This window comes from Amblyomma mixtum, chromosome 3 (genome assembly GCF_055824585.1).
Source record: "Amblyomma mixtum isolate Tamu chromosome 3, ASM5582458v1, whole genome shotgun sequence".
NCBI lineage: Eukaryota > Metazoa > Arthropoda > Arachnida > Ixodida > Ixodidae > Amblyomma > Amblyomma mixtum.
Genome location: NC_143014.1, coordinates 175,973,475 through 175,995,843, shown reverse-complemented (window position 1 = coordinate 175,995,843; position 22,369 = coordinate 175,973,475). Strand labels below are relative to the sequence as shown.

The 22,369-nt window shown below is 53.4% G+C and overlaps 1 protein-coding gene across 12 annotated transcripts in view; it reads left to right on the top strand.

Annotated features, from left to right (window-relative positions):
• Positions 1-22,369, top strand: part of Evi5 (ecotropic viral integration site 5) — a 336,527-nt gene that overhangs the window by 202,677 nt on the left and 111,481 nt on the right. The window contains exons 1-2 of one of the 12 annotated variants that reach the window (XM_089582019.1): positions 8,791-8,930; positions 16,446-16,534. The exons of 7 other annotated variants lie outside the window; for them this stretch is intronic. Coding sequence is in view for 2 of the 5 variants with exons in the window: in XM_089582008.1 (XP_089438134.1) it covers positions 8,764-8,930 (167 nt within the window). In the remaining 3 variants the exon portion in view is untranslated. Of the gene's footprint in view, positions 1-8,400; positions 8,931-16,445; positions 16,535-22,369 lie in introns of those variants that run through there. 4 more of the 12 variants (XM_089582018.1, XM_089582008.1, XR_016290859.1 and 1 more) reach the window with 4 other exon arrangements.

The window sequence follows — 22,369 nt, the reverse complement described above, 5'->3', positions numbered from 1 at the left end:
GGGACTAGCGCGCAGTTCGTCGCCCTGCGTTGCCGCAGGCGATGTCGTTGCCAAAAGCTCCACTCTAGCACAGGCATGCTGTCGTTGCTCGAATCTAGGAAGCATCCTTTCTGGTAGCATGGCTGTTCTGTATTTTCTTGTGCGAACATGAAGTAAGCCGAGCCTGCCGTTCGACCAGCCTGGATCGCGTCTGCTGGCGTCATAAAAACGAGCTAATGAGTGTTCTTGACGTAAATAATAAACCCTGGGATAGAGAAATGAGAAAATCATATCATTTTTCTGGTTCATTGGCCAGTACCAAGTTGCTGGTAAAAGTAACAACTGTGGTACGAGCGAATTAGTTGCGAGAACCGCCTCGCAGCTGCCGCTAGCTGGCCCGACGCTGGGGTCCGGCTCGACTGGCGCCCGCTAGCCGCTGCTGAAGGCGCCACGGAAACTGACCATACTATTATTTTATTGTGTTATGATGCTGTTGACAGCAAAGCGGAGTGAAGAATAGGCCTTGAATTATAGCGCAGGCGACTTCCGAAGCGCCGGCCCCTGCCGCTTCGATGCGGAGCAGGCTATAGGCCTAGCGACGACCACGGCAGACAGGCAGCAGCAGAGCTCGTCGCCCGGAGCGCCCGCGAGCGGTGCCGTTGCCGAAAGCTCGCAACATAAGCAGGCATGCTTTGTCGCCGCTCGAGTATAGCATGCAGTCTTTCTGATAACAAGGCGATGCCGTCTTTTCTTGCAATATTTGTACACCAAGCCAAGCAGCGCTCAGGCACCGCTGCGCGGCGGCGAAGTGCGACGCCGGTTGTGGGCGGAGCTTGGGTTGAGCGGCGCAGCGATGCTCACCGCTCCTTGTGTGTCCCTGCTTGCTGTGGTGCGGCAGTTCGGAAGCGGCGACCGGAGCGGCGCGCCGGACGCGTTGCCGGACATGTGTTCCCTGCTTAAATTGTGGTTGTCTTCATGGCAACGTTGTTTTGACCGGGCCAGTCAGCGCCAGGGTGGGCGGGAGGTTTATGCCGCTCGCCGGCGTTTGTGGAGTCGTAAAGAAACTGAAATGAGTCGAGTGGCCCCCGGGACCCAGCCCACTCGAAAGAGCGAGCTGAAAGCAACTCCATAAAAAGGAAGGGCTTCCTCGCCACGAACGCAGAAACGGGCATACCACGCAATAAATCACGGAAACACCGAGATCTCTGCAGGTGCATTTTGTTGGAAGAGGCGGGATTGTAGTAATGTGCATGCATGCGCGTGATGGGGAAGCGAGGGCCGCGCCGCCTTCTTCTCTCTTTTTTTTTTTTTTTTGCGCTCCTCGCACGCGTGTTGCAACTCGCCGGTTGAAACATTCTTACGCATAGTCGGACTGGTGTTTCGCTTTGGCACGTTGCTACATAGTTTTGTTTAGTGCTGCGTGGCGTAATAGGAGAGAGAAGACATCACGCAAAAACGATTAATGATCTAAGTTTACTGGCCTTAGCGGAGCATGCGATCCTATTTACGAGGCCTTAGTTAGTATATACTGGCCTCAAAGTTGATTACATCCTTCTCATTCTTCCATTAACTATACCAGTGCTGTATACGGCAGCAGCGCTTCACAGTCACAAGCCATGATGGAACCGTCTGTTAAACGGCGCAGTCTTCTTTCATATAATAAGCCATGGTATCACGGTTGTCGCCGTAGCTAAAGGAACGAATTGCGTTTCGTAAATAAGAGACATATTTTTTACTCGGGATTGGATTGGCGTTGGTTGTTGGGCATGTTCCTTGCAAAAATGGATATTGAATTCTTGGTGTCGTTGTAATGTACGTATTCACGCTGGGCCATCAAAATGAATCTCAAAGGCAACATCTGCTTTTGCACCGGTTTGCCATCGTGAATTCTTGACGAGTTTTTGGATTTACTTTCCCCGGAAAAAAAAAAAAAAAATGTTTCCGAACAAGTCATCATGCATGAAGACGGCAAAGCAGCACCTCCCCTCACTGCCTGAAATCAATGCGCAACTGTCTTACTGCTGTCTGTCGCCTTCTTTATGACTATAGTTATCGACGTCGGGGCTGTGGGGCACTGGTAGAGTGCAGTGAGCAGCAGTGACAATACAACTGGAATATGCTTAAGCGCTCGTTATAACCTCTGTAATGCGCCTTCGATTACGCGGCGGGTTGTCGACGAGCAGGGCTGCGGAAGCGCATCCGGAGTAGCGGGGATAAGCCGTCTTCGAAAAGGACTCGTCCTGCCATCGACAGCATTCTTCCCCTCGGCGCGTCGGAACGGCAACATTCTCTTCTTCTCCCCAAAACAACGGCGATCCGTCGCTGTCCCATAAGGCGCGAATGGAAGGAGGCCAGATGCAGCATTCCACTCTCGCTGTCCGCAAAGGGAAGATAGAAAAGGATCCCGCTTTGGAGGGAAGGGCGGCCAAGTGGTTGCGCAGCTTGCGCGCTCCTCGCCCCCTCTATCCCCCCCTGTCAGCGGCGGCGGTGCTCGGTTGCAAGTGGGCTGCTGGGCCCGCCCCCGCAGTGGAAGAAGAAGCCTTTTTTCTTCGCGGCGCACTTATCCGGGATTGGGGAAGCGGCGTCGCCGCCTGATCGAGCGCGTCCGATTAAGATGGGACTCCTGCGCGATCTCGGGCGCGCGTGCGAGCCCGGTCGCTTTGCCTCGTTTCTTTCCTTTCCGTTCCGTCGAAGACGAGTCCTATCCCCCTGCCTCCCGGCACCACCTCTATTCCCATTTCGTTGTCTTTCTGCGGGCTGGTTCGACAGCCGCTTATTTATAGCGTCCCAGTGCTGCTGTTGCCGCAGGGCCGGCCGGGTTTTCCATTTGGCCGCTTGCACAACGACTTCCTTGGACTTGGCGACTGGGCTCTGCCGTTGCTGTCGTCTGTGTCACGGCGGGCGTCGTCTGGCTCTTTTTTTCTTTGCTGCTCCTCCCGGCGGAGGTAATTCGCGGAGAGAGCAGAAACGGAGTGCCTGGATATATCTAGTCCCGCTAGTTTCCTAGCTCCGAATAAGATTTCGTCTTTGTGCGCTGGAGCTCGACACCGGGAATTCCTGCCGTGCACGACTTGGCGTGCCCTTGCAACACAGTTCGTGTGTAACAAGCGGGCCAGTACTGCAGTATGCGTTCATATTATCTGTGCCTTTACAGTCAGGCGCGCAACCGTCGAATAAAAGATAGCGTTCAGCGTTCCTCTCCACATGCGAGTTTTTATTCAAAATTTTGCATTGGCAGCGAAATGGCTTAAGCTGGAGTGTGGAGCTAACAAAGACTATGTACCGTGACCGATTAAGCTGGTATTTGAGACGACATTTTCGAGTAAATTATTTGCTTCCACGATATAACGGGCTCGCCTGGCTGGATTCTGCGATTGCCTGCCTAGTAATTTTCCCGCTTGTGCTCGAGCCCGCGTGTTCTGTGCATCTGCTGAGCAGCTTGCGCGTGAAGAGACAGTTCTCTTTGTTCAGCCGTGTTTTGAAACGCAACCGGTGCGACGGCGACCTCGTCCGATCCTCGTGTTCCCCTCTCGCATATTTCATCCTGGCGGGGCGGCATTGCGGCCGTCATCTCGTTTTTTTTTTCCTTCTTTCCATTATTTTCGTGTTGAGATGGGAGAACGGTTTGGTCTGGCCTTGTTCTATACTGCCGCCGGCGTCCGAGCACATTTCGAAACGGACTGTTCTTCCGCGCGGCCGGAGCTGTGTCAGCACCCTGTCTGTGTACACAGAAGCTCGGGTGTATAACTACCGAGTGGTCCGCGCTATGAATGCACGTGCGGCCGATCCGCGGGTGCATCCTGCTGCCGCGGCTACGGTGGCCGCGTGGCCGCGTTTCCGCGGCCGCGTGCAGTGCACCCGGGGGGTTACGGCGCGGGTCGCCAACCGTAATGGCCTCCTCTTCTATCCGTCGTCGCGCACCTTTTCCCGGAACCGGAGAAAGCGCATGCGGTCGGCCTGGCCGCCTGCCGGATTACACGCGTTAACGGTGGGGGCCTGCAGCGCTTCCTTATGTGCCACGCAGGTTCGAGGAGTCTCGCGCGCGTCCGCCTCACACGGGTGGTTGTGAGAGGACGCGGACTCGGCCGCGCGTGATATATACGGCGCCGCTGATGCCACGGAGGAGGAAACTGCTGCGCCGGGGTTAAAACTAATTGAGCTGTTGCTGGAGGCCGTCATGTGGAGACGGGAGCGTAGGTCGCGCACGTAACTTCGGATAGTTTTTATTAGTTCGAATTTCCGGTTTACGCGAACTCACGCTTCGGTCCCACCAACATCGAGTTTGTTGAGAATGCTTCCCTTAATTTGTATTCCGCCTAATTTCAACACATTCTCGGTCCCCTTTGGGTTCTAGTTATGAAGAGTCGACTTATATTTCACTGTAAACACAGTATTTCAGCTAATTGGACGGTTCATAGCCCCCCTCCCCTTTTCTCGTCAAAGGACTATGGCGTCATCTTTTCGCACCATATTGATCATTGTTGAAACCCTCGACGCAAAGATTGGCCAGCTTCAGCGGTTCGCAAAAGTCCCCGGGGACACGCTGAACACGTGACGAACTCCTCCCGAACCGCGGTGCTGCACTTTGGTTCGGGACTCGGTGATTCCCATGCGCGGCCGACTGGCGTAGCCTCGCCCGCGTGCTCCTGTCCGTGCGCCGCGGTGAGAGGTGGGATAGCCGCAGGTGCGTTGCGTGCGGGCCCCATCACCGGTGGCCCAGATAGCGCCGGGCCGCTTATGGGCATCATTACTGTATCTGCGGCACGCGTAGGGTGCAGCTAACGAGCGGGCGCCTTCTGCAGAGACGCTTCTGGCTACTCCGAGAGCGAACGCGTACGTGGCGCTGCTGTTGCCACGTGCGCGGCGCTGCCACGGCCTCGCTCCTTGTTTCAGCGCGCGTCGCCTTTTTCTTCCCGCCCCCGAGCGGTCCGCATGCATGGTGTCAGCGTGCGAACGTGGCGGTAATTCGCGTAACGACGGGGGCCGCGAATGCGCGCTGGCTGCCGGCTCTGTTCCCATTGCCGGAGAGGAAGATGGGAGGGGAGAGGCAGTTGCGCCGAGGAAGCTTGATTGTCTGCGCCGATTGCGAAGGGAGGGATCGAGAGAAGACGTCTCGGGCGGCGAGATTTTTGACGCCAAGTGGGATGATTTATTTGGCACGCAGTAGTGTGGTGCGTGAGAAGGAGAGAACGGTACTAGCGTGCGCCGAGACCCGAGAAACGGAGGAGACGGGCATCTTGAGACGGATAGGCGCCGGCGCCCCAGAGAGAGCTTTGAACGCATCCGAGTTGCGAGTACACTGCCGGAGGCGCCAGACGAGCAGGGCGAGGCGCCAGTGCCGAACTGCGGCTGCCGGTGAATCGCTCGGAGAGCACTCGATGCCGCCAAGAAAGACGCATAGCCACGAATAGCGAGGGAGGCGCGGATGCAGAAAGGAACGGAGCGCAAGTACTAAGAAAACGGTGTATCCCTGTTGTTCACCGTGCACGCTAAAGCAAACCCGGAGAAAAATTCGCGAAAATGCGCGCGCTGCTTTAGCGTGAGATCGCCAGCTCATTGTTTGCAGTCTGTTGGTTCGCGTTTGTACCTTTGTTTTTGTCCCTGTCTCTCTGCCCGCTGTATTGCGCTCTAACTGCCAGTACTCATTACGATGCGGAAGTTTAGAAGATTTACTTGGAGTCACGAGATCCACCTTTCCTTTGTAACTGCGGGGTTCCACCGACTGTATAATGCACTGTCTTTAGTCGCATGAGTAAGGTAAAACGCGGCACCACATCGCGTCTCTTTGCACTCTCTCATACAAGTGGAGGAAATGTAATCGTACTTTCCTCCTCTGTGCTCCTTCTTTGATTCCACTTATCCCACCCTTCGCATGTAGGGTAGCGTATACTTGGCCATTATGCCTGGTTAACCTCCTTGTCATTCCTTTCTTCTGCCTCTATGGAATCGATAAATTACTTTAGCAGAGTGGTCATGTACTTGGCCGGTGGCGATTACTTCTTCACCTGCTGGACTGCTTGTTCACTACAACTTTGGAAGTGAGCGGAGACTGATCCGAATAAGCCAAAAGTTATTGTACATTTGTGAGCGAACTAGAGTCCCCAACTAGGGACCTATAAGAACGAGGACCGCTTAAAAAGATCAGAACGATGCGTACCAATTAAGCGCCTTTCTCTATAGCTTCTCTCGCCTCTCTCCTTTAATTTTGATTTCTAACTTTCTACGATGTAAATATTCTGTATACAGTTTTATCTGTTCTTCTTTATCCTATAACCTCGTCTCCGGCCTCCTCGCCCTTGCTCAATCCGGACCACGCTACCTGACGTCCCAACAAGAGTGTTTTTTTTTTCTGGCTGTTTCCGCACGCGGTGTCACAGTTTATTTTGCGAGAGAACAACCTCTTATGCATCCGCTTAACCGGGTGCCCACTATCGCCGCTACATCACCTCCTTTCGTAATTGTCCTCTGCGTACGGCGCATTACAGAAGTCATTCTGGGATGATTTTTTCGCCCATCCAGTCTTTTGTTCCATATCATTTGTCGCTGCAGTGTGTTACGCCACATGTCTGATAGCCAGCGAGCTATGCGTGTCGGCGACTCTGGTATCGTAGGAGTATACATGAGGCAAAATGACGGGTCGGAAGAATCGTTTCAAAGTTCGTCCCCTACTAATTTCACATGTGTGGTGGTAAGAGAAGTTGCAGGGCCGCTTTGTGGCGGGACCTGTTACACTTCTGACGCTCTGTAAGTTTCAGAGGGTCGGAAGGAGACAGATAAAGCTGCGAGGCTTGGATAACGAAAGGACGCGACACAAAATGAGGGGTGTAGCCGCCGCCACACTTAGCCTTTACGCGTTTCAGGCACCTTTTCAGTTGTACTGATCAGATGCTCTAGTGCTAGTGCCAAGCATAGGCTAAATTTATTAGCTTTCGCGGAACGGTCGACGTATGTTTTGTGAGCCTGAGAAATAGAGGGGTGACAAAATATACGCCGTCATTACCGCGAAGGCACTGAAGAACACACTCGTTCAGGCAGTTCAGACAAACGCATTCAATACACCACCAGGACTTTTTTTTTTATATATATATATACCGCTTCCGCTCCGACCCCCCTCGTGCGCTGAATTCTGTGCCGATCTAGCGCACTGTCTCCTGTCGCTCTTCGGTCCCCTTTCTGCCCTCTTTCTCATCCGCACTCCTCTCCTGGCATTCCTGGCTGGCTTCTTCTCGTGAAGAGGATCAGCTGGACGTGGTATGGTAGGCGAAGCACATTGTCAGCACTTGGCTTGTGCTCTTAAATCAAGTGTTGTGCTACTACTACTATACCTTGTACAAGTGTTGTGAATAATACAGCTATACGGAAGTTTTCTGCGTGTTCTGATCGAGCCTGACACTGACTGTACTGTTCTCGTTGTGCGATGCCGCTTGTAAACGAGGGAGAACCGGTGTAATAATTCTTTTCACTCGGTTCAATTTCATCGTTATTACCCGCTGCCCCTACTGGCTGATTCCAGCTATAACGAGGGCATGGTAGCGCCTCAGGCGGTGATGAAAGGCGAAAAAAACACAATTGGAATGGTATCGTCATAATATCTCGGCCCAGGAGCGTAAACATGAGTCCGCCTGCGCGGCCAGGCATATTGTTCTAATCAAGAAGTGAATTGTGTGGAGCTACTTGGTGCATTTAGTTCATTTTCAAACTGCGCGAAACAACGAGTGTAGAGTAAGGAGGACACACAGCGCACACACTGTTGTTCTGATCATAGGACAAATGGCGCCCTCGAGAAAAAAAAAAGCGCCCTCGAAATGCGGCTTTGTCTGGCCCAGTCTGCGCCCTAGTGTGAACTGAACTGAGTTCAATGCTGACTGCGAAAGCGTTTTTTTTTTTTTTTTTCCACTTCAGCTCTGTCTCTATGGCATTTTACTTCAAGAAGTCGGCGCTGAGGCCGCTTGTACTGCGGTTCGCCTTGGCGGATCTTTGTTTACGGGTCGCCTTTTTATCGTTTCGAGGGGAGACAAATCAATGTTTGTTCTTGCTCCATTTTTCTGTTTTCTTCCTGGCTTCTATGATTTCCTCTCCCTTCCTTCTACTCGCAAAACGTGCTACTTTTTTTTTTCGCGTTCATAATTTCTTTCTGACGCTAAGTAGCTGTATTCTTCCTTTGTTTCAACAGTGCCAAGGAGCACTACTACAGGGGACAAGTCAAACATCGCCGCTGAAGAAGAAAACCGAGATAAACTCCTGAATGGCGATGTGGAAGGGGTCAACGCGAGAACAATGGCTTTTTTTTCTTACGCTCCCACCTCCTCTCCCTCCCTGCGTTTCTCGCGTCCGCCGACAGAGGCCGGAACAATCGGTCGCGAACGGAGAGGGGAGGGGGGGGGGGGTGCGAGGCCACGTGACCTCAAACTGGGTCGTGTTGCGTTTAGCGTTTCTTTTTCTTTCTTTTTTTTCGTTCCCTTCCGCTCTGCTGGCGGCGTTGGCGGCGCCGACCAACTCTCGGCAGCGGGAAAAACTTCGCGGGCCGCTGGCCGAGCCACATCGCTGCGCGCACCTTTCGTCGGGCGGCGTTCGTTTCGGCAGGTTACGCGCTGCTATGCGGCGCTCCGCCTTCGATTGGCGACGCTAGACTTCGGCGCGCGCGCTCTGGCTTCTTGCTGCTCCGCGTCGAGACTGTCGCGCGCGCTTTCCACGATGTGAACACTGCGCGTGTGTTTACGGTCCGCTTTCTGCCGGTGACTCTGGTGGTTTCGGCGCGACGACCGACGTGCGACCCTCGCGTGCATGCGATTCTTGGATGAGTACGCTGGGCCGGCAGCGACGGAACCGAACAGTCTGCGATCGGCGCTGAAAGTTGCGGATAACGTCGCCGCTTCCGCGCCGGCCGTCAAGAAGCGTGTCTGGTTCTCGGCCGCGCTGTCAGCCATGGGCCTCAGCGACACGAACGACAGGTGAGCTCATCGCGCGCGATGTGCGCGTCGCTGCGCGTCACGGCCGATGCTTGGTCGAAAAGTTGGTGCACGATTAAATGACTCAGCCGACTGTGGGCATAGAGCTCGCACAGGGGCCGAATTGTCGGCCTTCTGCGCGCGCTAAATGCCTGCGGGCTTCTGTTAAGAGCTTTGTCGCAGTGATGTTCGGCATCAATTTTGCGCGCGCGACTGTATGAAAGCGTGCAGGCGCTTTTGTGTCTCTGTAGCCCGAGTCATCGGTTACGTGCCGGGATTTAAAGTTATCTCGGCGCAACCTAGGCAATTCGATGCAGTCTTCGAGTAAACCAACAAAAAAGCCGATCGCGCGTCGAACAGCTGTTATTGAGCTTCCCTACCGACTCGATCGGCAGGCAGTGAGTGCTCCCTGCGGCGAAAGGCGATAGCAGCGCGAAGGCCCGGCGTACTGGTATGGGGGCGTGAAAAAGCTTCTATCGCGAGGTAAAGAGTTCAGGCAGGCACCGATAAACGGAAACAACCGGACGTAACCCATACTGTTACTGTAATCACTGCATGCAATTGGATTGCAGTGAAAGGCCGTGAATCGACTGGGGAGAGATTTCGCTTGTTTGAAATTTCACTTCTCTAGCTGTATAATGTTGGCGAATACTTGCCGGATGTTGGGCGTGTGAGAGTTTGTTTCGATCGGATGCCTTGGCAGGCGCAAAATAGTCACGCCCCGAGAGATGTGCCGGGCAGTTTCCAGTGTTTTAGTTTACTCCGACTACGTGGTCTTTGTATGTGCTTTCAGGCGCTTATCAACTGTGCTGTTGACGATTTAAATACTGTGCCTGCGGGTTGCGTTAGACTAATACCCACGGTGGCATTTTTGTGAGAAAAAATAAAGTGCTAAGTATCTCCCCCCCCCCCCCCCCCCCCCTTTTTTTTTTATTTATGCTCTTGCGCGCGTTCACGGCAGACATGCCATGCGGTCTAGTAGCCGTTTCGAGGATGTGTAAGAAAGCGTAAACTCACCTCCAGCGAACGTGCGCCACCGAAAGCCTGCGGGCTACCCGCATGGTTATCGGAATCCAGTGCTCACACCGGGCGCACACGGGCTTCGGTGTGTTTGTTCGCGGGAATCAAGACATGATTTGGAAGGGGGCTTAGCGCGAGATATAAGGACATGAGAGGGACACAGGACCCTCTCATGCGCTTATTGTTTCTCTCGCGCTAAGGCCCCCTCAAAATCAGTGCCTACCAACTAGCCCAAACTTCCACTTTAATCAAGACGTCATCGCAGCTGGTTCTTCTAGAAGATTGTGGAAGCATTAGCTACGGCTGCCATCAGTCTGTTCATTTCACTGCGGTCGTGCGGCGCATACCTCATGGGCTCTTTGGAGCGGAACGAGCGATTAGAGTGCAACGCGTTGAAGAAGCAATAAACGCGCCTATATCGCGCCTATATGCTGTCTGGTCACGTTTTTATGGAGCATCGTGTAGCGGCGCTTTGATGCATCGAGAGCATCCCTCCTTCGGGATGCGAGAGAAGTGGGCAGGTTCGTTGTTAACACGGAAAAGTGATCCATCGCAGTGGCGATCAGGAAAGGCGCTTCTTTAATCGGACCCATTGAAAGGGAATCGTGCAAAGGAAGAGCAGATCGGTGAGATGGAGAGAGAGAGAGAGAGAGAGAGAGAAAAAAAAGAAAGGCCTATAAGCCATGCATTCGCAGCCAGCCGGGAATGCGGACGTTTTTCACAAGATTGGGCGGCAGTGTACACTGGTCAGTCCGGGAAACTCCTCATGGATCCGCTTTCCTGCTGCCTGTGCCAGTGACAGCGGTGTTTGCACGTGTCGGTCGTCGATGTCGTCCCTCAGCTTCGATCGTCCAGACGGAGCAGACGAAGAAGAAGAAAAAAAAAAACTAGAGGGGCAGCTCACGGCCATGGAGATTTCGCCGCCGTCGCACGGGTCGAAGTTGCTCCGAACGCTTCGAGGCCGGCCCGCGGGCGCACGATTTCGTGTTTGGTTTTCCTCTCCGACCCTGCAGCCGAACGCGCACGCATCCCATTGTTGGCCTACTTGCAGGAGTCGTCGATCTCCACGCAGTCGAAGGCCGGCATTTGTCAGCGCGCACTCTTCTCATTGGTTCGTTCTTTCGTGCCTGCTGCGGCTGGGAAGCGCCAGTTACAGCTGCAAGCCAAGGAGCCGACAGCGTCGACCGCCACCGTCATCGGCTACTCGATTGAAACTAGCGATAGCGTTACCCCTAAACTTACCCTTAGAAGTGCCGATTGCGAACGTCTGCTCCGAAGCCGACCTTTGGTGTAAGGAAGGCAGTGAGCGGGTGACCTGTTTTTAAGTCCTCGGGAAATCTTGATGTGCGGATTTTACTAGCATTACGTGCTTTTGTCGGACTTCAGTATGCATCGCGGTCGTGGGCATGGAACTTTGCGCGGGCCTTCTGCGTGCCAATGAATTGGAATGCGTCAATCTAAGCGCATCCGGAAAAAAAAAAGAGGGTTTCTCCCGTGCATACCGATTTGAGCCATAGAAGGTCAGGTATTTTTTCCTTTCCCTAATCCATCTTCAGGATCTTAATGCATCGAGAAAGACTGTCGTCACAGCATTCAGATTACGTTGTGCAGTTATAGAACGCCCTTGTATGGCGTGTTGGTTTTTGTGCAGGGCATGCTGGACAACCGTCTCTCCCGAGACAGGACACACGTGCGTGTGTGAAATGTGAACACGCGCAGTTCCTCCGACCAGTCTTTCGTTAAACGAGGAATTAACGCACTGTATACAGTAGGAGAGCGCCCTGATGTGCTTCGCGCGCTGATAGCGTAGCACGCCTGGATACTTCTGCGGGCGTGTGCACCTCTGTGTCGACAAGCAGCTCGTTTGTACATTTACATCGGCATGCATCTCGCCAGATGCCCCGCGACTGTAGTAGTGGATATGAGGGGCACACTCGCGGTTAGGTCTGTCAATTTTCATAGATCCTCGGTGACCCAGTCGAGCTTTCCAGGAAACGTTTGGAAAACCCCCCTACTTGGTTTTTGCGACGGTCATCGTCGTACGGATGCACGGAGGGAAGGTTGGGTCCGGATGTTTCGGGTCCTTCCCGGGCCTTGTACTTTCCCTGCGCAGCTCCTTCGGCACGCACATGACCATCCGGTCTTTATTCTCTCGCCTTCCTCCCTTTCCGTCCGGCTCCTTTCTGCTTCCTGTCGCTGTTTTGAAAGTGTCTCTTTAGTCCCAAGTAGGCAACAACTGGCTCAGCCGCAGTCTTGCTAACCGTCGTACAAGGGGGCGAGGTGGCCTGTGGTTGAACCCGTGCGCGTTTTCCATATACAACTTGCACAGTCCAGACATCTTGTACAGCTACGGCTGAGTTAAGAACAGACATTTAGTGTACCGGAGACGTACTATCGTAGACCTATACCGGTTTACCTGACGCATCCTGCGCACGCGCAGTAACATGCGTGCGGCCAGGCGGAGCCACTGCGCGTGCGCAGGAGGCGTCCGGTAGACCGGTGTACGTCTCTGCTAGTACGTCTCCGGTACACTAAAACGTCTATTAGAGAGTTTTAGCATACCAGAGACGTACTAGCGGAGACGTGTACCGGTTTACCGGACGCCTCCTGCGCACGCGCAGTAATATGCGTGATGCCAGGCGGACCCATTGCGCGTGCGCAGGAGGCGTCCGGTAGACCAGTATACGTCTCTGCTAGTACGTCTCCGGTATGCTAAAAACGTCTGTTAGATGGTTTTAGCATACCAGGGACGTACTAGAGGAGACGTATACCAGTTTACCGAACCCCTCCCGCGCACGCGCAGTAACATGCGTGCAGCCAGGCGGAGCCACTGCGCGTGCGCAGGAGGCGTCCGGTAGACCGGTGTACGTCTCTGCTAGTACGTCTCCGGTACACTAAAACGTCTATTAGAGAGTTTTAGCATACCAGAGACGTACTAGCAGAGACGTGTACCGGTTTACCGGACGCCTCCTGCGCACGCGCAGTAATATGCGTGATGCCAGGCGGACCCATTGCGCGTGCGCAGGAGGCGTCCGGTAGACCAGTATACGTCTCTGCTAGTACGTCTCCGGTATGCTAAAAACGTCTATTAGATGGTTTTAGCATACCAGGGACGTACTAGAGGAGACGTATACCAGTTTACCGAACCCCTCCCGCGCACGCGCAGTAACATGCGTGCAGCCAGGCGGAGCCACTGCGCGTGCGCAGGAAGGGTCCGGTAAACCGGTACACGTCTCCGCTAGTACGTCTCCGGTATGCTAAAAACGTCTATTAGAGGGTTTTAGCATACCAGAGACGTACTAGAGGCGCACGCGCAGTAACATGCGTGCAGCCAGGCGGAGCCACTGTGCGTGCGCAGGAGGGGTCCGGTAAACCGGTACACATCTCTGCTAGTACGTCTCCGGTATGCTAAAAACGTCTATTAGAGGGTTTTAGCATACCAGAGACGTACTAGAGGAGACGTATACCAGTTTACCGGACCCCTCCTGCGCAGGAGCAGTGGCATTGTTGGAGTCAGGGGTGGCCACTGCGCATGCGCAGCCGTCGTCTGGTAAACCGGTATACGTCTACGTTAGTACGTCTCCGGTATGCTAAAAACGTCTGTTATCTCTGTACGTACTGTCGCCTGCGGTATTCCTCTGAAAGTCTACGTGAAACCCGTAACTACATAGCTATCCACCAACTAGGTCAGCTGTCTACGCATAGTGACTATTTGGCTGCAGGTAAGGTTGCGCAGTCTCTCTCGTAACCAGCCAGATTTCAAGACGTCCTTTGCAAAAAGACGAGGCAAGAGTCATAGAACTGAGAGGGAAAAAAATGTCAGGTAACACCGCTTCAAAGACAACCGCATGCAAGATCGTATTATCGCCAGACGCTATCGGAGGAGCCGCGCGCGTGGAGTGGGGAAGGGGGGCTGTAAAATTAGGCTGTAGAGAAATAATTGCCCAACGAAATTAACTCAGATTCAAGTGAATTGTTGACAATTGGCTTCTTGTAAGCAATTGGTTTCCTGTTTACACATATCAGCAGAGAACGTTTTGACGTCTTAACCAGCGAGCTCAATAAAGTTTGAGTTTTTATTGAAATGTCATAGACTTTACAAGGACTCAATGAGTGGTCATTCAGTGTGCATTTTTAGAAGCGATGAACTCGTTTTTTTTTTTTTCGTTGCTTGAGAAGCCCTTAGTTGCAGACGCGGGAAATGCCCATCGAACACGCCTTCGTGACTGTAGTATGCCTCTTACATGCCTAACATGCATTATGATTGCTCACGATGCTTCTTTTTCTTTGCGCGATCAATCGTGTGGGTTCGTTCTTGGTTCCATTTGCTGTCTTGTTTCATTGTATGTTTCACAGTTTTGGTAGGCTTACCTGCTCATGACCTGACTTCCTGCAGCACTCGATAACTTAACGTATTTCCATCCCCGCTCCTCATTTATCGTTCCCGCAGTTCTTTTCCGAGCAGTTAGCAGATCTGTCGTTGCACCCATGTCTCGCCGTGGAAGCAACACAGCTTTAGTACACAGCGAAGGTGACAGACGTGCCGAGCCTATAGGTTTTTATATGCTGCGGCAATCCCAATCTGTGTTCCACTTCGAAGCACGGGACAACCTGCATCTCTGTCTTGATAGTCTCCGGCATCGCACGCGTTTGCATGTCTTCCTGGCTTTGATCATGAAGCGTGATTGGCGTGGACACGCTGCTGCTTTAAAGCGAAGCAGCGCGTCGTCTGAAAATCGCGTTGGTGAATTTATTCGGCGTTTTTGCGTAGCAGTGCACAATTTCCAGATGTGGAACCGCGGCTGCCGCCTCGTGAAGTGGCGCCGCTGAGGCAGGAGTCCTTCACGTAACCGGCGCTGAATAGCCGCCTGCCACTGCACCTCAGCAATCATTTCTTTTCTTTGCTCGAATCGAGGGCCTTTCCGAGAATGCTAGCTAGGCCCCCCTTGATCGACGGTAACGTGCTCTCGGTCGTTCGCGCAGTGAGTTGTCGTCGCCGGGACCCTCCTCTCCTGGACGCTGCTCGCGATCGGGCGATGGCGCTTGCAGTTGTTTGCCAGGCGGCTCCGCGGCGTTCCTTCGCTCGCGTCCACACCTTCCTTTCTTTTTCCCACTGCGCCGGTTGTGGGTTAACGACTTGGCCGCCCGCGGCGGCGTCCTCCCACGGTGAACGGGCCGCGCGCGTTGCATGGATGCCGCTCGCACCTCGCTTGGCGGGGCAGACCGGCGTCCGCCCGCTGTCTCCTCGAAGTCTCTGTTCGCCGCGAGTGCGCTTTCTGGTCGCATAGTTCATAACTGCTCTCTCACAGTAGCGCGCCTAGTGCCTCTGACTCCGATCGTCCCGCCGCATGTATACGCTTTGTCGTTTGCCACATTCGCGGACAGTTTCGCTAGCTCGCCCAGCAGTGTGCGCTCTCGCTTTCTGTGCCCCGTTACAGCGCGAACCGCTCTTCGAGGCCGCCTGTGTTGCCGCGACTTCTGACCAGTCCCCGAACGTGTGGTCACTTGTTGCTCCAGCCTCGCGCTTTCCTCTCGCAGTGGATGCAGCTGACGACGCGGCTAGCCGCTGCAGCGGGGGAACGTGACGCGCGGCATTAGCATAATAAGCGTAGATGGCGAGCCTGCTCGTTGCGCGTACCTGTTTCCCGCGTCTTTATTTTTCTCTAGCGCCGCTCATCGGGTTCACTGAACCAGCGGAAGCGCGTCTCCTCCCTCGCTGTGCTTGTGCTTACGTGGCGCCGGAGGGGGGAGGGCGGAGGTGCGAGGCAGCAGCGAGAGTGGGTCCCGAGCGAAAGCGAAGAGCCCGTTGGGCCATTAAAGCGCGCCGCCTTTTGTCACTGCGGGTGCCGCGCGGACGACGCAGGCCGTCGCTCACTGCGCGCAATGGTCCATTGTCGTTTGTCCCCGCCGCCGCGGCCACCGCGTGCTGATGGGAGCGAAAGAAAGCTGGACTCCGCGGCATTTTCTTTTTTTTTTTCTCTTTTCTCTCTTACCTCCGTGAAAAGCAGCGTTGCAGAGGTGGCTGGAAATGCAGTGTCTGCCCAGCGGACGGTCCCTGTGGCGTGGAGTCGCTCGTCATTCGGGCCAATCTCATTAGCGAGCCCGCGCAGGGGTCAATGATGCGTTGGAAGATGAGAGGCAGAAGTGGCGAGGAGGGTAGAAGACGTTAAGAGGATTCTGGGAGTAGTTGCTTGGCGCAGCTTGGAACGGAAAACTTGCGAGGTGCGAGGCTGCTCGTACTCGCTTCCCCCTCGCATCCCGCTCGTGTGCATCTCGTTTCTTTTTCTTTTTGCCCGCCGCGAGAAATCTGTAAGGCTCATGTCGCATCGCTAACGAAGGTAGGCCATGGGTATTACGCCCTCCTTTGCGTGGCTCTTCGTGTATATAAGCTTACTTGTTTGGAGGCTGCAGAGTTTCGTGAGTCCGGTATACACCAGAAGGAAGTCGGGCTAGGTAATTTTTTATATATCGCCTGGGCTCTTTTTGTTTTCGTTCCAGCATCGCTGTGCCTGGTGAGATAGGGCTCTCAGCATCCGCTCCCACATTCAGCGTGGTACGGCGTGCTTACGCGCAGAAAGAAAAAAAAGGTGAAAAATTCTAGAGCACTGCAGTCTGCTGCATTGGAGCAATGCGAAAGCATTTGCGTTTGAACATCGGGAACTTTTTTTTGTAAGCAATCGTTGTCACGTGGCACTTATCACGTGGCCCTTGGGTGACGTCAGCAACTTAATTCTTACAAGTAATCGTTGTCTAACATCAGTACGCATCCCCAACACCCTTTGGCGTCGAACACACCACAACGCGTTCACTTCGTGCCCCTCTAACCCGATTGAACCGACGACCCTTAAAAGACCCTTCGTGTTGTACGCGTTGCGTGCCGGCCTGGCACACAGAGGGCCTGGGTTCGAACCGCATTGCCGGCGAATTTCTTTTCTCGAATGGTCACTTTCGTGCGGACACGCCCTGATGACACGCCCTCCCGACGCGCTCAGCTGACAGGTCCTGTACATGCCACTCATGAGACAAGAAATGCTTTCGCAATAAAAGCTTGCTCAGTCACCTTATAAGGCTCAATACAGGCGTGGTATTTTGCACACAGAGTTTAGCTGGTTCGTTTACTATTGCTATACTGTAGTGATAATAAAGGAGTAATAGATCAACATCTCGAAGTTGGAACGGTGTTGGTCCAATGTTTAGGGGAATCCCCCAAGGTGGCATAGATTTGTATTAAGGGAGTAATCACTCATTAGCAGCCACCCAAGGTATTGCACCTCACGGAACTCCCCTAAACATGGAACCAACTGCAGTTTAGCAACCATTTAAGCTTGTCATGTTTTCAGTATACGCAACTTCTAGTCGTCGAGGCGAACGGTAACCCAGGGCCTCAGTTCGAAGCTTCAACTTGCCAACGGCTTTTAGCGACGAGTGCATTTCGTTTAAAAAAAAAGCTATTGCGTTGAAATTCCGCAGGACACTGCTTTCCGAGTCGAAAGTCTGCTTGAAGCCCGGCTTGCCCCTGAACTTCTCCAAGATGCCCCGTTTTGTATAAAAAGAGAAAAAAAAAAACAGCTCGAAGCCGCAAAAACGGCGCTGTCCTTGGCACCGCGATTCATTTCGTATCGTGTTCGTCATCTATCGTTTTTCGGAGGGTGAATGCGCGTGAATTTGGGTGAGTGAAGCATTTTATTTGCAAAAATCCACGTCTGGATTAAGTGTTCTGCTAGATCACACAGTGGTCTCGGAGGGCGATGCAGTGTACGGTGTGCCGTGCTACGGGCGAGATGTCTAGCGGGGCAGCGGTGGGGAAAGATACTTGGGAGGAGCAAGTATGGTGGTTGTTGGGCACGAGGACAAGTTCAGTGCATGTTTTGTGTGGGGATAACCACCACGGACATGGCAGTGGGGGAATTACAGATCGGTAGTAACAAGGTGTGTTCTTATAGGTCGCACGGCAGTGAAATGTCTTGCGCTTGGCTAAATAAATGAGCCATTTATGAGCTTCGTTGGCAGTCGAAAAATACGGCGAGTCGTCGGATCTACCCAGCGGGCACGATTCATCGGGAGAGCGGGACAAAAGAGAAAGCCGAGAAGCGGGAACGACAGAACGTCGCCCTAGTGACGTGCGTCCGTGTGGGTGCAAAAGTACCGCTCGTTCTCCCATCTGTCCACGTAGCCACAGCGGCCATCGTGGTCCCCGAAAAGCGGCCGGGAGAAGAACGTCGAGTGCTGCCGACTAAAAGGGTAATTAGTCAGGGCAGATGAGTGCCCGTACATCGCGTGGCCGCTGACGTTTCGTCGCGTTTTGTTTCCCCCTTCGCCCTCCGCTTCTTCTTTGGCTGGCGTCACTGATCTCTGAGAAGGGCCTCCGGTATCGCCCCCGTTGTGATAGCTTTGTTCGACTCCGGAACGTTATTGCGCAGATAGCGGTGCCTGAGTGCGGACGCGCTGACACGCCCATATTTTGAGACCATGCGACCGCACCGCCCCGTCTCCGACTCAGCCGACCCGTGTCGGATTTATGTTAACGAACCCTGCGAGGACGGGGAGTTCACGTTCGTCGATCCACGTGACCACCAGGAAGTCGCGCGCCTATTACCGCATGCCAAGGTTTCGGCGATGTGACTTGCCGGTTAATGTAAACTCGGCAGCACATTTCGTGCATGGTTTGTTTCGCGTGGGAGGAGCACCCAAGTACAGTAACAGAAGTGGCGAAACTCACTGGCCGCTAGAAAGCCAGCCACACTGCAGGACCAGCCTGGCTCGGCTTCCGTCAGCGCGGACAGATTCACGAGTAGAGTGGTCCTATAGCTGCCTCTTCCGAGTGCATGGACGTCCTGTCCAGGCCCCTGCAAGCATCATGGAGGCCGAGTCCAGCTGGCTGCTCTGATTGCGGACAGTGAATTAGCGAGCGTCGCTACTTTCTTCGCCTTTTTGTCTGCTTATGCACTCGTGCCGAGCTGCTGCTGCTTTCCCATGGAGCTTTGCATACTTGTCGTGTTTGCATGTGCAGTCTTTGTCAAAAGTTTAGAGCCCAGGGGGTTTGCTTCTAAGCCATATGTTGTGTAGCACCTGTAGCACTTGTGGAAGTCCTACCAATTGGAGTGGCGCGACCTGATATCTTCTTACCTTCACGAGATTTGGAACGCTGAGGAGACATTACGAGCCGCATACAGTGTGGCACAGAAGCAAACCCCCTCCCCCCCCCTGGGCTCTAAACTTTTGACAAAGGCTGTACCGAACAGATCTCAGCGCGGCAAATAATCTCGTTTCCGGTTTGAGAACGATTGCATTCCTCTCCTGTGTCCTGCTGCAGTGAGGCACTGGCACCTTGCAGCCGCTGGCGCGGAAGGTTGTCGTTTGTCAAACGCCGGTGTTCGAAAAGACTTTTTAATGTCCTCGGTTTCACGCTTTCTTACGCATGCACTTTTCAGCGTGCATGAATGCTCAGCCGTGCATGCACACAGCATTGCGCAGCATGCACAGAGACTTGTATATGGCGCTCAGCGCGACTGTGAAAAAGAGTTTATTAGAAGCACACTGCCCAATGCTTAGAGAATATTATTTGAACACCCGGTGGAAATAAATGCCCGTCGAAGCAGCACTGTTCTGTAATGAAGTCGCGAGACGGCACTGCGAGGGGCGTGCACGGGGCCGGCCCAGCGAGCCGTGCGACTCGCTGAAGGTCACGGTCTTTAAACAAAAGGCACCGGCGCCTGCAAAATAGGACGAGCGAAGTAATTGCCTTGCAGAAATCGAACGAGCGGGCGTGTGAGTCCGAAATCAGCTCGGGGCATTCCTGGCCCATTGTTTCACTCACGTGCGTGTAGGGGGTCCGTTCGATAGGCAACCGGCGCCGGGCGCTTGTGATAATCCGTGCTGTCTAGCGGGTGATAAAAAGCCGACAGTGTTGGAGAAATCTATAGTGGCGTTTGCTCGCGACATCGTGCTCTCTTCCTTTCCAGCTGTCGATCATTATGTCTGAGAGATTAGCTTTGTTTATCGTTTTTTTTTTTTTCTCAGAGACGGCGATAATCAGTATCGGTAAATTCTCAGGAGTGCTGTAATCCCTCACAAAACTTTGTGATGAGTTTCTGGTAAAAAGTCTGATTTGAGACATTACACTCATCAGGTTTTTCTGATGACTTCTGAACAGTTGAGTTTCTGATGCATTGGTGATGAAAATGGGCCACCGATTTTCTGCTTAAGATGCGATGTGTGTTTTCCTCTTGAGTCTAATAAATTCTTTTTGCATATACGCTGAATTCATGATGCATTTCCGAATGGTTTATGATGCATTGAAACAAGTGTTATGTGTTATGCCCCCCCCCCCCCCCCCCCGAAAAAAAAAAAAAGAACTGTTGTGAGTTCCATTTTTTTACCGGCTCTTTAACATCACACAGAAACCGCTACAGTGGAGCTCTCTTGTAAGCATCCTCTAGCCTGCTCTATGTGCTACTTTCGCTGAAACGTGGAACAGCCCAGGACCATAATCTGTCAGTCACTGCTGCAAACGGCTTCCATCGACCCTCTGAAAGAAGCAAGATCAAGAGAATAGGGCATTACAATCTCTGGAAGTGCATGCCACACCGGTACACTCACCTGACCTGTACTTCATCATAGTGCGGGCCCATGCTTATATAGTGCCAATAAGACGCCCGCTAACAAGTGTTAGTGAGCAGCTGTTAATAAGATGAGTTTTCTAAGATAATTTTGGCGTCATATGCGCAATCTCCGGCAGGTACAAATCAACAGATTCAACTACAAAGCTCTGTTGATGTTCATCGCTGCTGCACGAGAAATTAAAAAAAGCGTCTGGGGCGGTGCTTGATAAAGATACTGCTCTGTTGTCTTCACGCACCAGAAAAACTGTCTTTTTTTTTTTTCCATAAGGAAAGTCCATGCAAAAACACGCCAAGAATTTACGTTGTCAGTCCGGTCCTTAAAAGTTAATTTTAAAATTTATCAAGAATTTATGATGTCAATCTGGTACAAAAAAGTTAATGCAGAAATTCATTAAGAATTTATGATGTCGGGCTGATGCGAAAACACAACATATGTGGCCTTTGTGATTAATCTGTGATGACTGACCACGATTATATCATGAGATCAAAAATTCAATATTCATTGTTGTAAGGGATAAAAGTTTATTCTGGATGCGATGTCGTCGTGATAGGCTTCTCTATTCTGCTGCCTGATTTCCGCCAGCCGTTAATTGCGCTACGGTGCCGTTGTATATCAAGGCCGATAACTGCGCTCTGTGTGCGTGCGCGCGTGTGTGTGTGCGCGTGCGTGCGTGCTTGCGCTTTTATGCAATGGATAGCGCCTCGACTGGCTGTGCATTGTTGTGGGTACTAACTTTTCGTAAACCCCGGAAGCCGTACCAATACTATTGCTGTGAACCTAAATTCTTGCCTAGGTGGCATTGGTTGTTTTCTAAGGTCGAGCCCGGGGCAACGTACTGCACGACTTTGGCCGCGTGCTCATTTCTCGATGATGTCGTGTTGGTTGCGTTGTTCGCAAGGTCTGTCAGGTGGTCAGGCGTTCGTACAGAGTGTTTGCTGCTACTCTCAACGCCATGTCTTTGTCCAATTACCCTGTAACGTTTCGGTGTGCATGAATAAGAAACGGCCCATGCAGGAGAAGCGGTGTTCGATTCCCAGTGCCGCCGGGAACCCATCGGTGATACACTGGGTGCAAGCTTTCCCCTGGCCTGGTGCTGGGCTTATCTGGTGTGAAATGCCAACCTTGAGCAGACGAAAACACGCGAGCTTTGATTTGCAGGCATTGCCTTCACGGTGCAGCCTCTCAAGATCGCACCAGCGCCGGTCTCCCATTACTTCGACCACCTGGGGTTCCCTAAAGCCCCACCTCGATGGACACTTCCGAGGCGTACACGACAAGCGCCTGCGCACCCAGCACGCGCCGCGACGGGCGTCGAAAAGTGGCATGCACCTCCATGCTCCTGGTGCTGGCTCGCTCCCCCTCCCGAGCCGACTGAAAGAATGTCAAGCCGTGAACAGAAGATGGTTGGGGAGCTGCAAGGATTCCAAGAAAACTTGGGGGGGGGGGGGGGGGGGGGGGGGAATCTGAAGGAGCTTCAAGCAGTGAAGAAAAAGGGTCCCCGAGAGCCCCGCGGTCCTCCCATTGTTCTAAACCGGACCCCGCTTCCGACGCGCCCGCGAGCGCCCGTGCGCCGCGCCCGTGCGCAGGCGCCGGTATCTGACATGCACAGATATCTGCGCTAGAGCACTGCACGGGCCTCAATCTGAGGCCCAAGCCCGGCCCGGGCCCGAGACCTCAAGCCCGAGCCCGGCCCAGGCCCGCGGCTTCAAGCCCGGGCCCGGCCCAGGCCCGCTAAATTATCGTTCTAGCGAGCCCGGCCCGGCCCGTGAATCCCGGAGTGAAGCCCGGCCCGGGCCCGG